A 17391-nucleotide genomic window follows, 5' to 3' on the forward strand; every position below is an offset into this window, starting at 1 on the left:
AAGTCGCTGTTTTATGACAAGTTTTATTATTTATGATACAGGCCTTTCTTGGGCTCCGGTTATTTTTAAACCCTGTTACTCCTTTGCGGCTAATTCTTTGCAACCCAGACGCCAGCGGAGTGAAATAACCCCATTTCAATAAAGGCAACATCTTATCGCTCGTTTTTGACAAATTGTTGAAAGGTTTTTTTCTTTAGCTATATTTGCGAGTTTATGTTAGCTGCAATTCCCCTCCACAGATTCAATTACCCCACAACTTAATCCCAATTTTCGTTGCGTTAGAAACACCGAGAGAAATACCAAGTATATTCGAATAGTTGAATCTTTTCGGCGCGGGTTTCCGATTTCTTTTCGCCTGTGCGCAGTCATCGCTATTTCAATTTCGACAAAATAAAACTCGTTCAAACCCCGAAATCAAGCTGCCATTGAATTTTTGTTTTAAAAAAAAAACATTTGTTTTTTTTGTTTCGTTTGTTGGGTGAAATGTAAAGGTTTAAAAAAAAAAGTCAGAGTTTGTAATCCGAGACTCCTCTCCGGTCTGGTTACTTGTAGGCGCTCCTCAAAGTTCTGATTTCCCAATTTCACACATCTTCCTTTAGAATCTGATAAAAAATGACATTTGCTCGATTAAATCCTCCATCTCTGAGAGCGAGAGAGAGACTCCGAGAGCTCTAGCAGCCAGACTTCACTCTCCGAACTCCAGTTTGGATACAAGTCGCTCTAGTTTCTTTGCAGGAAGTAACATGTTCTCGGTAAAAACAGATCATAGCAAGGAGAATAAAAAATACATAACTTACTTCGTGAGGCGTGGTGGATAAAACGATTTTTTGTTTTAAATAACAATTGCCCAATCCCAGCGCAGTCCTCTATAGATTTGTTAAACCTTTGATGCCTACCGTTTCCGTTTCCCCAATGTCTATCCCCGCACTGCTTGCTGGCTCGATCTTCGAACGCCTCTCCATCTCCTCTATAACTCCCTGCATCTCACCCCCCGAGATTCCGTGGAAAAGCATCGCTGAGTGGCGGAAATTACACGTGTCTTGCTGAGATTTCGAATTCAGAACTTCCATAAGACGAAGACTCAAGCCATGCATTTACACACACACACGGCGCTACCTCCCGACCTCTCTCCCAGCAACAGAAACAAAAGCGAGAACAGACCACGGGATCGGCTCTTTAAAAAAAGAATAAGATTTTTTTTTTTCACCAAAAAATGAATCGCGACCTTTTTTTGTTTGTTTAGCGGGGAGAAAGGTGCCCCGCTCGGGTTTAAATAGTTGCCATCAGTCGCTTGGTCACAGGGAAAACACTAGGAGGGTTTGTATTCTGTAATGCCTGATCTCGATGCAAAAAGCTGCAGACTTGATGGCTTGTTGTTTTTAGTAAGTTACTCTTGTGCAAAGCAAAGCCTTCTGTGAGTAATTGGGGAGGTGGGGTTTAGCTCTGAATTTGGTGTAATCCTTTAACGCGGCTCAGCTGCCTGGCTCATGCTCGCCGTGATTGGCAGCTGGGGCTAGCGCCGGCTCCGCGCCTTTTCTACCGGGACGTTCACTTCACCGCCTCCCCTGTGCAACCATTGGCCGCACCAGAGCCACCTCCTTCTTATTATCGCAACGCGTGCTGGGGGTGGGGGCGTGGGGGTGGGGGAGGGGGCTCTCAGATTTAAAGGGAGACTGCATGGAAAAAAATTAAAAAAATTAAGAGCTCAAGGATTTTTTTTTCCCCATGCAGATTCCTAATTAGTTTGTCCCATTAAGTCAATCGCAGCCCTGGCTACACGCGTTCGGGTCATTGCAATAATTACCCTGACTAACTCCGCCGCTGCTTTGCAAAGAAGCGTCTAACTGCCCCAGAATTAAATTCGGGGGCTTCGGATGAATCGGAAGAAAGTTATCTCCAACCCCGGTTAATTGGGTTTCACAGGGTTGCACAGTGTGCGTTGGTGGCGGACAGTGGGATAAATAAACATTGTGCAAACCATCAGTTGCACTAAACTGCAATTGAATGTGTGTGGATTGGTCTGAAAATGATCAGGTACAACCCCAAACGAGTGCAAACGACAGTCCCAATTCTGGGCTTGCATTTTCGCCATTGCCCTTAAACACAACACCTTAAATCGGGCGAAAGAACCATTTTCATATAACGGTGCGCGCCGTGTCAGTCTCCTGATTTAAGAAGCGCATATGTAGCAGTCATTGCAAAAGGTAAATATTCACCATTCAAATGTAATCTGATTTTGTTTCAATATCATTGATATCAGATATTTCTGTCGGTACTTCTTGCAAAATCAAAAGGTAGAGTTTCAAAATCTCCGGGTGTTTTTTTTCCGTTAAGAGCAAAGTTTTCAGATTGTCTGCGATTGACGATAAATTAAAAAGCCAACTTATCTGCAAAATGTTCCTATCAACAAACCAATCCCATGTGAACGAGTGGTGCAATTGTTAGATCTTTTAAACTCTGTTGCTGGCTGCGATTTTTAAAATAGAATTCGAAAGTTGTTCGTGTTCGTTTGCAGTGTTCTTGTTTATTAATGTCGATGTGTCATCAGTGGCGAGAAAGACAGCGGTTCCCATTAAACATATATGGTCTGCCTTAAAAACCGGTGTCTTAATTTTCATTATTTGTGTGGTTTTATATTGTGAACGGATTTAACGAGCAGTTCGTTTTTTGTTGTAGGATTCTTGTTGGAAGAACAATGAGGTTTAGATTCAGTTGTGAAACTGCAAGCCGTCTATAAATGCAAATAGAGCGGTAGTATCCATACAAAGATAGTCGGTTGGTTCCTCTCGGCACCACATTGCAAACACCCAAGGGGCAGGATTCCCCCCCTGGCGGGGGATTGTCTTACTTCCCCGGGCCGCATTAAACCCGGTCGCCAATCACCGGCGGGACAGTGAGGTTGTTTTTTTGATTGTCACATATGCATTGGCCGAGTCAATCACTTGGGGACCCCGCAACTACGAAAGCCAGCTGTCTTTTTGCAAAGTTTGCAAATGCATGCGATTCTGCTTGGAGCAAGGGGAATGCTTGGAGCAAGGGGAATGGGGGGGGGGGGGAAGGATTGCTTAAATAACATTAAAAAAATACATTACGGTGGGTACTGTCCAGGTCTTCATGTTGTCTTCGAGAGAGGTAAATATCAACACAAATGTCTACTTCCTAGTCAGCATTGGATGTATGTTTTCAAATACCGCCTCATAACAACAGCTACATCTTGTTTAAGAAGGAACTGCAGATGCTGGAAAATCGAAGGTACACAAAAATGCTGGAGAAACTCAGCGGGTGCAGCAGCATCTATGGAGCGAAGGAAATAGGCAACGTTTCGTCCCGAAACGTTGCCTATTTCCTTCGCTCCATAGATGCTGCTGCATCCGCTGAGTTTCTCCAGCATTTTTGTGTACAACCGCTACATGTTACCCTGTTAATACCAGAGAGCGAGGGGAGAGAATATCGTTGTACAATTGTTTGCCTGAATAAGTCAACAATTTATAAAGTCACTGCACATGAATAGAACGCATTTCTATTGACAACAACCCCACAGTTATTATCCTGCGTCTCTCTAATAATGTCAATGCTGAATTGCAGGTAACGTTGAAGTTGCCACACTCGGATATAGTTGACAAACAACCCGTGGCAGCAAAGCCAACACACAGAGGCCTCCCTCACATTACAATAGGCCTGTTGACAATACCTAAATTGGCTGCCACCGCTTTTCTTTTACTCAGTATAAAAGAAGGTAGAGTTTACAGACAGAATATACTGGAGTAACTCATGATGCCGCCAATACAGATGATTATTCTTCTCAACTGGGCATCCGTTTTACAGGTTGATACATTGAAGTGCTGCATCTTTAATTTGACGCTACATAAGCTAGAGTTGTGAGCGTCTGTCATTGGCGGGGACCACATCTTGCAAACTTAAGATGCAAATAGCCTAAAGTGCACCGCCGGTGTGGATAGCGGGGGTAGTGTAAATGCCAGTCTACTGGTCATTAAATTCAAAGTTGTTAACGCGTGTTTAAACAGTCCAAAGATAAACAAGTTGGCATGTTACTGTTCTACTTACATGTCTTTCCGTTGTTAACCATTTCTGGTGGCTGAATGCTTTTTTACTCCCCCTTTTTTTGTGACAAAGAGCGACTGCGGGGCAACATTGGATTCATCGCTGGCAACTGAACGTGGTTGAGAATCCTTCCTCCCTTCCTCCCTCCCTACCCAGTCATTAGGAACTGCATCCCGGTCTAGATATCGTTTATACCTTTTTTTCTCGGGAAATAATTTCCCTGAAACATATAGGAATATCAATTCTGCAGCGTTATACGGGGATACAAGCCGTACTCTTTCACGCCGAGTTTCCCACAACAGCCAAGATATTGTATCCTGAGGTAATTGCTGAATGAACCAAGAGTTGGACGATTGCCATGGTATCATTAAATCCCCAGAACGTGTATGCCAGCCGTGACGTCTGAATTTTCCTCCTTTTTTTTGGGTTGCAATTAAAATAATTCCTTTTGGAATATTCTCACGAATGCATTGCAAATATAGCTGTTAGCGCTCGCCTCTGAGCGGAGCGCAGGGTGGGTGTTGGGAACCTCGAATAACATGTACTACAAGCAGATCGCCTTAGAAAACAGAAATAATCATGTTAGTCGAGGGAGCGGACGATGCCCAATCAGAACAAGATTAAACTTGGAAATCAAGGCGTCCTAGGCTGATCACAAAGAGCCGGGGGCACCCGTGAATACAGATGCAATTCAAACAAAGTGCAACCCGCGTCAGACCTAATCCACGCAGTCAAACATGTATATAGAACGAATGCAACGCATTTATCTTCTAGATCGCATTTCCCTCTGCAATTTACACGGCTGTGTGGAATCCACGTGTATAGAGAGCTGCCTTACGGGTGTGAATCTGCAGGAAATAAATCCAGGGGGGGGGGGGGGGGGGGGGGGGGGGGGGGGGGGGGGGAAGCTTTCACCGCTTCTCCCGTTAAAGAATTATAACATATTTTAATATTGGCAACTTGTTGGCATCACGCATATGGCGCACACACACACACACACACACACACACACACACACACACACACACACACACACACACACACACACACACACACACACACACACACACACACACACACACATACAGAGATATAGAAACAGAAACTGCAGCTGGAGGAACTCAACGGGTCAGGCAGCATCTGTGGGGGGAATGTGCGGACGACATTTCGGGTGGAGGCCCTTCTTCAGATTGAAACAGACTAACACAAATCCAATCACACGCATGAACTCGCACTGTCTGTCTGAACGGCCGAGTTACTCTAGCACTTTGTATTTCTCTCAAGATTCCAGTGTCTGCAGTTTCCACTCTCTCTCTCTCTCTCTCTCTCTCTCTCTCTCTCTCTCTCTCTCTCTCTCTCTCTCTCTCTCTCTCTCTCTCTCTCTCACACACACACACACAGCCCAAACACACACTCAAACCCACACACTCTCTCAATCACACACCCCCCCACCAACCCACAAACCCATGCCCCCCCCCACACACGTACACACACTCACACACACACATACACACACACACACACAAGCACACACACACACACACACACAGGCACACACACACACACACCCCCCACACACACACACACACACACACACACACACACACACACACACACACACACACACACACACACACACACACACACACACACACATCTCTGTCCTGTGAATGTACATCAAGAGACCGCGGATCTAAATTAGATTCGGTTCAGTGGTCTTTTTGAAAGGGTTCGTTAAAATAATTGTTATCTAGTCACTCAGGGAGCGGCGCGGGCACCGTAGACTGTGTGCAGGTTGGGTTTCCTGCGCTGGGTGATAGGTGACAGGTGAACTGATGGTTCGGCTGCAAACTACCTCAGCATCCACACGTCACACACTCCGCTGCCATCTGTTATCAGCAGCTCCCACACCAACACACAAAGGTAGCACCAGCCAACAAACCGTGACTAACTCCTAACAATAGAACTCAAAGCGCAGACTGCTTAATCTAGGCGAGCGAGCTCCGATCTGTGAAATGACAGGTTGTAATCTGGATACCATGATCAGGCAAACCTCTTGATATTATACAGCGACAGCACCATCACCATATTACTCCCCACTTAAATGATTTTATCTGAATTTAAAATTCAAGTACTTAATTTGATATAAATTGAACAGCGAATTAAAACCTGTAATTGCTCCAGGCGCCTAGTATATTGCTTGATGCCGTATTTATATCTTTATTCACTGTGATTGACAAGGTGTCATTAATCATAGTTATTGCTGCTGTAAGTATGGGGTTTATTTTGCAACCTTCTCCAGTCATTTTCTCGAGTGCAGTAATCAAGCGCTTTATTTACGTCGGAATTTTAATTCTGAATGAAAGGACGAGATATCAGATTGAATTACATTTAATATGCTCGTTCTGATCATTTAACGGCGCGCTGAGGTCCAAATTGGATTAGTTTGTGAACTGTGTGCTCTGTCTGATCTGTTGCTCTGCCTGAAGCCCGTTTTTGCTGCGTTATTGGGGAGATGTTTAATGTTTGTTTTTGATCAAGATTTGCCGTTTCTGTTCGGGTGGAATAAAGGCGAGCATGGTATTTGTTGACAGGGGGACTGAAGCGTGCGTTGGATCCGAAGTCACCGACGGACAGCGGAAGGGCGGTCGGTGGGAGACTTCACCCTTGAGCTTTGTCGCCGAGCCTGTTTGTCCGCTAAACGGTTGGACTTGTACACCCTGGTGTCCTCACGGTAGCGACATTTCATTCACAGTTTCCGCTTCCTAAAATAATTGGAGGTGAATGGCTGGTGAATGGTTTCCTGAAGCAGCGTCTTCCTTTGCTTACAGCAACAACAACAAAAAATAAATGCGAGGCCTTTTACCTTCACGCAGGCTGTGTCCGGCCGGAGTTACCTCCCATCCTGCGCCGTCACCTATCCCCACGTAAAGACGCGCCCAATTAGTGGGACAGGAGACGCTGCCAGGCTTGGAGACACCAGCCGCGGAGTCAGTGGAATCCGGCAACTCAGATCCATAACAATCCCCTCCCTCACCAAGTCTCCGGTTGAATGTAGATCCCCCAGGTCCCAGAGAGGAGGGCTTATTTCCTACTATACAATCGTCAAAAAAAACACACACACACACACTTGGGCTGGTAAACATCTGCGACTTCATTGAAATTGGATCGCGCGTAGGTGTCGCGGTCTAAATGGGAGGGGCGTGAAATCTACCTGCCTTAATTGTGCAGAAGTTACTGCCTACTGACAAGCTCATTTGTCACGTTTTCAGCGCCAATATTTCACTGAACAACCGAGATCCCCGGACGCGGGGAATACGTGGTATTGGAAATCTGCGCGGCTCTGCCCATCACGCTGCGGCCGCTGTATTTATTACAAGTAAATAAATACACCATCGATCGTTACTAGAAAGCTTGAAACGCCTCGCTTTTGTTTTATCGGGAGACTGTGACTAGTGTGTATGATGGGGGAACGGCCAACGCTGAGGAGGGGGGCCATGTGAGCTGACCTGAAGTTTTCAGTTCACTAGTTCGGTCTGAAACTCTCTTTTGAATTCGGAGTAATGTCCGCTGTCTCGATTAGTCGTTTCCCAGTGAGTGTGAAGATGCCCGTGTACAGATCTGATTAATGAATCGTTGGCGTTATTTCATACAGGCGAAAGTGGAACCTTATTGTAAGCCAGTGTTAGGCTTTAACCCCAAAACGCAGTGTTACAGTTAACTTAGCGGGTCAGGCAGCATTTGTGGAGGGAATGGATAGGAGACTTTATCCGGGCCGAAACGTCGCCTGTCTATTCCCACCACAGATGCTGCCTGACCCGCTGGGTTACTCCAGCATTTTGTGTCTTGCTGCAGATTCCAGCATCTGCAGTTCCTTTGTGTAGGAAGGAGCCTGAGGAACGAAACGTTGCCTATTTCCTTCGCTCCATAGACGCTGCCTCACCCGCTGAGTTTCTCCAGCATTTTTCTCTACCAAGGAATTGCAGATGCTGGTTTCAACCGAAGATAGATACAAAAAGCTGGAATAACTCAGTGGGTCAGACAGCATCTCACTCTCTGTCGGACCCGCTGAGTTACTCCAGCTTTTTGTGTCTATCCACGGTTCCTTTTCTCTCTTAAGTTTTCACCACTGTCGGCGTAGTGATAATATTATCGCTTTGTCGGTTCTGTGCTGAGCAAGATTAAACCTGGCCTTGCCAAATAAATCACACCGCCCTCAACCAACCTTGTACATACATATCAGCAGGTTCCCCGGAAACGTTCCCATTTAGTTGGAAATAAAAAATCTATTCTTTCTCAGCACAGCCTTTCTGATAAAGGTAGCTTCTGGTTCCCTTCTGGTTCTCCCTGCGTCATCCCCGCGATTGCTTTCCCCAAAAACATGTTTTGGAAACTGGAGCTGGAGAAATGCGAGTCAGCTGTGCCATGTAACTTGCACATGTTTTGGAGAATCTCTTCCGCGAGCACCTGGATTCCGTCTGTGAGTGGAAGATGAAGCGTGCGAGTACGTGTGTGTGTGTGTGTCTTTAAGTGTGGATGTGTAAGTGTGCGTCTAAGTTTGGTTGATATAGGTTCCGTTTATTGGTGTCACGTGTACCGAGGTACAGCGAAAAAGCTTTGTCCTGCATGCTATCCGAGCAGATGATATACCACGTATAAATAATTCATAAATAAAACCAAGCCAAGCTCAAGTACATAGATAAAAGCAAAGAGGGTACGAGTTTCAGTGAGAGGGTGTGTGAATGAGTCTGCCTGTGTGTACCGGAGTGTGTGTGTCTATATCTGTGTGTCTGCATGCATGTGTGGGGGTGGGGGTTGTCTGCGTATATGGGGATGAGACTGCCTGTGTCTGAGTAGCGTGGTTCTGCGCGCGTGTGTGTCTGTGTGTGTGTGTGTGTGTGTGTGTGTGTGTGTGTGTGTGTGTGTGTATGTGTGTGTATGTGTGTGTGTGTGTGTGTGTGTGTGTGTGTGTGTGTGTGTGTGTGTGTGTGTGTGTGTGTGTGTGTGTGTGTGTGTGTGTGTGTGTGTGTGTGTGTGTGTGTGTGTGTGTCTGTGTATGTGTGTGTGTGTGTGCTGTGTGTATGCATGTTTGTGTGTGTGAGTGAGAGATATTGCGTGTGAGTGTGTATATGCGTATGTGTATGTGTGCGTGTATACGTGTGTGCGTGTGTGTATGTGTGTGTGTGCATACGTGTGTGAGTGTGTGCGTGTACGTGTATAAGTGTGTGAGTGTGTGTATATGTGTGTGTACGTATACGTGTGTCAGTGTGAATGTGTGTGAGTGTGTGTGTATATCCCTCCCCCACCTCTCCCTGCTGTCTCCCTTCAAAATAATGATACTCGGGATAATAAAGAAAGCTCTGGCCTGAATTAATGAGCAGCTATTGCCAGTATAACCTTGCCAGTGATTATTTGTCCTGGCGGGGTTATATGGAATCTTACGAACGAGATGAAACATTAACAACTAAAAAAGTAAAGTGGCTTTATACCATAAATGTGGCAAATAGGCAAAGAGCGAGATTCGGCCTGAGAAGGTGGACCCATGACCGAGGTTCACAGGACGGATCAACTATTCATCCGAACTGTGCTCACTTAGTGCAGGACCATGCTTCCCCCCGCGACATATCCCTCGCTGAGAAATGTTATTCAGCTGTGGTTCAAAGCCAGCAGACTTTCAGATGGGACGTGTTTATTGTAGACTGCAGGAATTGATATTTCTTAATTTCCTTTCCACATCAAAAAGACTCAAGACACTTAAAGTCTCCTCTCGGGGAAATATTAAGTAAAGAAGGCCCTTTTATTTGACGTGTTTCTGCAAGTTCCCCTTTTTATGAGCGGAGTTATAGGAATTGCTGTAGGGGGTTTTCGTCTGCGGGAAATCTGTCTACAAATGAAATTTTTAGACACAGAAGTGTTTTTTTGGAATGCTCAATGTTTCCGCATTCTTCATCAAACAGCAGAGAAGGGGATCGCGTTACTTCCAAGGGACTGGCTTCGCACAGGAGACCGGCTTAGTTAAACATCTACAACAAAAGAGCTCAACTACATGTCTGTCCCCGTACATCCGGAATTAAAGTGGCTGCTTGTGTAGACATGTGGTTGCATGCGAGCGCATGCATGTGTGTGCATCTCTGCGTACATGTGGTCGTGCGCATGTGCCCACGTGTGCGCGTTGTATTCCTGGAGACACGCGGAACTGCAGATGCTGGAATCTTGAGGTAAACACAAAGTGCTGGAAGAACTCAGTGGGTCAGGCAGCATCTGAGGAAGGAATGGGCAGACGGCGGTTTGGTTCGGGACCCTTTTTCAAACGTATCCATCTCACACCTCTCCCCCATTTCTCGATCTCTCTTGTTTCCATCACAGGAAACTGACTAAAGTCTGAAGAACGGCCCCTATTCGAAACGTCGCCTGTCTAAATCCCTCCGCAGATGCTGCCTGATCCGCTGAGTTCTTCCAGTACTTTGTATGTTGAATGAGAGTTTATCTCTGAGTGCGTTTATGTGAGTGTTTGTGTATTAATTGGCATGTGCTTTGGGATATGTGCCTGTGTGCGTTTGCATACACGTGTGCGTGTGTGTACTTGTACATATGTGAATGTGTAGTTGTATATGTGGGATACGTGTGTATGTGTGTGTGTGGATCGGCGTAAGTGAATTTCCTTCGGGCGCAATTGCAGTCAATGAAAATAAGAGGGAATAAAATATTGTTTGTTTTGAAACATTTTTAAAAACGTTATAAATTAAAAGCCGCAACCCGAGCAGTCGATGTGATTCGAATTGATCCCAGCCCGATAATGGAAGGACCGTGGAACTACATGAACTCCCGGAGATGTGTTTTGTTCTCCGAGTTTTACTTTGTCACTTTGCACAATGCCTACGGTCTGGACTTTCAATCCCTGCAAAGCGGTGGGGCGATTTGGGGATTTCACTTATAAGTGGTTTCACGTTCAAACTTTTTTTTTAAGTCAAACTTTTGGGAGTTTTTACTGTTCCAGGTAGAACAAAAAGTATATGGAACTTTGTAACCGGGCCCAGAAACCAAAGAGAACACAACGTGTACCAGCGTACGTATTCGTGTATACCGAATTAGCCAGCCACTGCACCGTGTTTACAGCCTGCAAGGCACAAACAACTAGCAGTTAATACCGGGAAATTTTCGTATAATGTCTTGAGACGTAGGAAACCGAATGTCAAGATGCCTATTCAGCGTTGAACAATGTTTATTTTTGCAACTGATTTAGCAGGAGAGGTTAGACAAACCTTTAAAATACCTTTGTTTTTGTCAGTTTGATGATAAGGACCGAACAAACACCTATGTTGAATTAAGTTCATATTTTAAATATATTCGTCTTTTTTTAAAACAGTCTATGGTTCATTCTCCTCTTCTCATTAAACGGAGCCACCTGCCGAAAATTAAATAAAAGCTTCAGTGTATCAGTCCTTCCACTAAAGGATCGGGCTACGCATTCCCATTAATTAGAACTCAATTGGACACTTAAATGTCACGGCTTGCCTCATGATCGGAAGAAGGCGGCCAAAATGCCCAAGGTTCTACACACATAAACGCTGTTAAACAAAATTAGAAAGTACACTTCACACGTTGAACCCATCGTCTTCCAAACGCACTTTAAGATCGCTGCGTATCAGCGCAAGTAGCAATTAGCCGGTCCTTGCTTTAATTAACTGTTCCTGGTCGGTTTTTTTTTCCTACTGAGGACAGAGCATTGCACCTTTTGCAGGGCGAGGTTGGAAGCTAGTCAATAATTCTCGCTATGAGGAAAAGGAAGGCGAGCATTGTGCCTTTCCCTCAAAAGAAAAAAAAGTTAGATTTATTTTTAAATCTCCAAACACGTCAACATCTTTCACAAGAAAGCAGATTAATTAAGTGCCAGGCCAAACATATAAAGGTGCCAGGTCATTTCTACGTGTTGATTGTAATTATGATGATGGTCATGTTAGTGTTTCCAATCTTCGTTGCATGCCCGCCTCAACTAATTTAAATGTTGGTTTAGTAGGAAGTGTTCTGACGCTGGCAAAAAAAAAGAAGCTATCTCTAACGTTTAGCCTGCTTTTCCTTGACCGGATCATCAAAGTTGATCAGTTGGTTAGATGGTTGCATTTATATTTCATGGATTTGACAAGAGCTCTGGGGCCAGACGCCTCGTCACAAGAAAGTTCCAAGGCCCATCAGAAGCGAGCTGGAAAACATGGTTCATACAAGCGTAACTCACTTCGCTAAGTGTAACAAGTTTAAAGTTAAACCTTTTAATCTAAGAAACCTATGCTTTGGGAGAGCCGGTGAAATATACGCTTCTACTAAGTGACAGTCACTATATCGTACAAAGCGCATGTTTCCCCTTTATTCTGTTTTCAGTAGAACTGCTTTACACTAAAACAAATGGAAAATAATCCAAAGATGTCGTGTAGGGTTTTGGCTCGTATTGTTTTTCCGTGAAATAGTTGTATCTATCGAGTTGTACAATGCGAACCGGCGGATTCGGTTAACTTTTATAAATCAGAATCAAGAGCTTGATTATCCCGACAGTTCTAATCTCCAGAAAATACATCAAACACGATATTTTATTCCAATTATTTAAATTATACTATTAACTGAAGACTGTATGGTGGGGGTCTATCGTTTAATTAACCTAAGTATTATCAGGATCGAAGTCCTTCTGGATTAGTATACACGCCATCGCCTCGGTTTAAATGATGATCTGAAATTTGACAAGTAATTTGTTTTATCTCTGGTTTGGGGGAGATTTCGACGTCATCAGAACTTTACATTCAGGCTTAATTTTTTTTTTTAATGTTTTTGTTTTCAATCTGTATTGGAACTAAACACCCGAGGCCAGGGAGGCAACTAACACCTCAAATTCTATCTCAGAAGAGTATCCCATGCGAACAGGAGCGCTCTCGTTGTTTGTGAAGTAAATTGCCGAGTGGTGTTTATTCCTTCGATTTAATAAAGGGTTGGAAACGGCACACCCACTGCATGAATCAATCTGTGAAATTGACTTGTTCACACCTCCGCCCACGTGTACTGTGAAATCGGCACTGACTTTTACTGCAAGCTGCTGTTCGCCAAGCAACTATATTCGTGTTGGACCTGTCAACCCATTAGTTCTGTTAGTCCCGTTTAAGGCCGAAATATATGTTGCAGGCAGGAAGGGGGAGAGGAGGAGGAGAGGGAGGGAGAGGGGGGAGGGAGGGAGGGAGGCAGGGGGGCAGGGAGGATCTCGTTGTCAGCTCTGCTCGGTATTGGAAACTGTCTCGTCAGCTGACGGTGGCTGTGTGTGTGAACACAGTCTGCTGTGGTAACTGGTCCCTGTTGTACAACAGATTAATCATTATTTCAGCCTGACTGACATCTGTTGACCAGTTGTTACCGCTCTACCCTAACAAGGCAACTGGACTGATAAAACAGTTCAAGCATATTGGACCTTACAATCATGAGTTACTTTAGTTAATCAATTGGGAAGACCTGACCGGTCAAGCCATTAATACCCAGTAAACCAGAATAATTAACACTGCCTGTTAACACTGGGAGGGTGAGGGGGTCAACTGCACCAAACACCACTGTGCTAGTGAGCGATTTAACTTTGGATGCTGGCCAATGGAAAGCTATAGGTAGTCCATGGAATTAGGCGCAGGGGATTTAAGCAATAGCCAATACGTGTATTGCCATGGTGGATAAAAGTTGCAGTATAAAATAGGTGCGAGCTGTTTGTACAAAAGTGGTTCGTATTCTGACGTACTGTGCTGGCAAATGTTGAGACAAGGTTTTTCTTCAGAAGCTACCTCCAACTGCAGATTGGCCAAGACGCTGCAACCCTCGTATCAAATACTGTGTGTGGTGGGTGTGGTGGTCTAAATGTACAGTGATGGGAGGCATTTTGTAAATATTTGCATTCCTTATTGCATCAAGACACCGTTTATTCTGCACCTGCCCTCGCGTGATCTGGTTAACAAAATAATTGCCTTGTTGTAAGTGTAACCAACACCAATTCAAAGTCAAATTCTTTCTCGACATTTAGCATTATTCGTGCCCAAGACATTGGTTTTGACGTCAATTTGTCCGTATCAGTGGACAGAAACTTTAATTTTGGATCTTTTGCTGAAACATTGAAGCCTGTGTGAGATATTTCTATGTGTAGGGTATCAATGTTAACCAATGCTAATAGAGTTTCACTAAGTCGTGCATTAATACTACAATTAAACCATTAACTCGCTGGAGAGGTTTACAATACGAAGGGCAACTTTCTGGCTGATTAACTGATTTGCAATCATACTTGATAATTCATGACGATGAATGGGTGTCCCTCCAATCTATCAACACGCGAGTGCAAGCTGCCAGCAATTGGCGTGTCTTATGTTGTCTGATAATTTGATCTATGCTGTACACTTTAGTCGTGACATCAATTCATTCCGCGTTTGATTCATGAATGCGGGCTGTAGATCAATCTGCAGTTTACGTTCGCCATCCATAAGACCGTCTCTTAGGCCCAACGCGTTTCCAACCCCCTTGTTCTGATCGTTCACGAGAACTGTTTTTCTCAGTAATATCAGCAGAAGTTAATACTGTACTCCAAATAACTCAAAGACGGTAAAACCTTACTGTAAAAGTGGCAGCAATTTTACCTCCATTGTCCCGGTGCCCACATGTTGTGAATTATCTAACGGACAAACGCGATTGAATATTTTACACCATAATATTCATGTGTATGGACATTGTGAACACGCTGGGCCGGTCAATATCCGGATGTAGTGCAGTTTTATTAATAACTGATAGAACGTGGAAATCTGACCAACACGTGCCAACTTGGTCCTTGATTCCAAAACTTATGCTGGGTCACAAATGAACATTTGCAAAATCTGAGCATGCGGGAGAAAGTTCGTACCGATGAATTTAAAGCCAATTCTTTGACCGTCTACCAAATTAATTTGCCTTGCAAATTAACAGGAGAACTATTTGCAGTCCGAGAGATTTATACAGATCAAAAACCAATTGGACCCGTCCCCCATCACCATGTCCTTCTGTAGGTCTTGCTCAGTGTAAATCGAGAGAGAAAACTGACTTTTACTGTCCAATTTATGTAATTTAGTCACAAGTCACCAATGCGCTTTATTCATACTAACTAGTTTAACTAACACTGTTGATTGTTGTACTGAATATCCCTAGGGGATTTGTAAATACAAATCTCCACGCGTTATTCAGGCTGGTTTACAGTTTATTTGCAACGCAGACGTACGATTTAGTAACACATATCAGCTCGGTTAGAAAATAATATTGCTACAAAATCAACGTGTAAATTCAGAAGTGCTCGCAAAGACTATATCAGTGTCCTCTTTCGAATACTAGTTTTACACTCCATGGCGTCAAGTTTAGGTGTTAATAGCTTGTATCCAACAGTACATCTTTAGACATCACATTAAAACCGCAGCAACTGAAAATTCCTAAATTTCACAGAGTGCTTAAGTAACGGTCACCAGCCTCGTATTAAATGATGGTAGGCACATTTTAATAATGTTATTTCCCACTGCATGTAACCATGTTTTAAACAGCCACCGCAATGTCATTGCCTAAGATAAATAATCACAGTAGATCATAGTACTTATAACGTTACTTTATTTTAACATAAATTTCACTAGGAAATATGTCCAGCGGACATCCTGTGAAACAATACGCTTCCCTGCTTTTATTAAAGCTCTGACCACACCGCGTTGGAATCAAAGAAAACAAACGTTACTTAAGTAGACCAATAAATGTGGGCATTAACAATACAGAGACATGGTTGCAGCTTTGTTGACGAGCAGCACCACACGAGAGTGAGGCGTGCAGTGTGATTAGTCCTGACAGCGTGCATGGCTCTGCTAAAACGGGAAAACGCTGTAGGAGTAAGTCAAACTCTCTGGAAGCGACATTTGGATAATTAGCCACCATTGAACGGCCCATCAAGAGAGCAGAAAAAAACGGGACAATGAAAAGAAAATCCACACTGGAGTTCCAACACAAAAGAAACCTCAACCGTGCACGGGATTCGCCGTTGCAAAGCGACCTGGCTTATGCAGTGTTTATAAGGGCCGGTTTATAGAGCACCGCCACATTTTTTTTAAAACACATTTTCTTTAATCATCGCGCAACAAGGATCACCACACGTGCAATGCATCGAATGGCACCTCTAAAATATTTCACCAGGGCTGTCTTTATGGAAACGTACATGATATATTTAAACCCGATGCAAAGCAGCGAGCTGGATCCTGGACAGGGGCAGGCGGATATTTCTCTCTGCAATTGCAATCACTAGTTACAATTTCCCAATCTGCTTTCTCTGGGAGTCTGCTCCATGCTGCTAAGGATTAAAATCAATAACCTTACAGCGTCCACGGATCTACATAATAAAACAGCAACTGCTTAGAGATCGGCCTCGGCTTACCCGGGCCCCATGCAAATTAAAACATGCAGAATGCTTAATTGAATAAATACATATTTAATACATGCGCATTTTATCAGGGCATCATAATGTCTGGATATTTGGTTTATACATTATACATCATTCTTGTACACAGGATGTCTGCAGGCGTGTGTGAAATATGATATTGCAACATTCACAAACGATTAATGCATCAACCAAGCATAAATTAATAAGTGTACTAAATTTTCACAGTCTAATAAATTTGTGCTGGGCTCGAACAATATCACGCCACCATTGGATAAATCTTGCCTTACCGCCAGCCAGTTTCGCCCACTGTGTTGACACCTCCAGACCTGTCTCTTCGCAAGACCGTAACCTGATTGTTTATGAACGATTGGCCGATCTGTGTTCGATCGCCACTAACCCAGACGGAACACCACATACAGCTGTGATCCAGAGTACACTCCCTTTATAATCCTTGTGTATATCTGACCTCTGACCCACCTGCATCGTCGAGCTGGGCGCCCGCATCAATTCCTCATCCATTCCTGAACTTTTTGCTGCTGGATGCTCGGATGACTTTTTCTGTTAAACATGCCCGTGACAAGTCAATCACGTCTGACCATGATCTGATAAACGCCAACCACAACGTCCAACCACAGTTTCGGTTGTGCGGCGACCGCGTTCAGTTTAGTGTTCTTTGTGAATTCTTTGACAAAGGAGAGGTGAAGATTTTTTTATAAATCCACTCTAACCAATCTTAACGTGTCATAACATATTTTGACGAGCTCCGCATACCTGGAAGGGAATGTCGTAAAGAATGGGGTTGGGGTTGAGGGGGGGGGGTGGGGGGGGGGGGGGGGGGGGGGGGTTAGATTGTATAAAATGTTAATGCTGCAGATGTAAAGAGC

General features: G+C 44.1%; 1 protein-coding gene across 7 annotated transcripts in view; it reads right to left on the reverse strand.

The window, feature by feature from the left end:
* Positions 1-17119, reverse strand: part of LOC129711879 (LIM/homeobox protein Lhx2) — a 51305-nt gene extending 34186 nt beyond the window's left edge. The window contains exon 1 of one of the 7 annotated variants that reach the window (XM_055659863.1): positions 16985-17119. In XM_055659863.1, the coding sequence (XP_055515838.1) occupies positions 16985-17026 (42 nt within the window). In that variant the 5' untranslated portion in view covers positions 17027-17119. The other 6 variants (XM_055659865.1, XM_055659867.1, XM_055659868.1 and 3 more) reach the window with 6 other exon arrangements.
* Positions 17120-17391: the final 272 nt, after the last annotated feature.

This window comes from Leucoraja erinacea, chromosome 31 (assembly GCF_028641065.1).
Source record: "Leucoraja erinacea ecotype New England chromosome 31, Leri_hhj_1, whole genome shotgun sequence".
Classification (NCBI taxonomy): Eukaryota; Metazoa; Chordata; class Chondrichthyes; order Rajiformes; family Rajidae; genus Leucoraja; species Leucoraja erinaceus.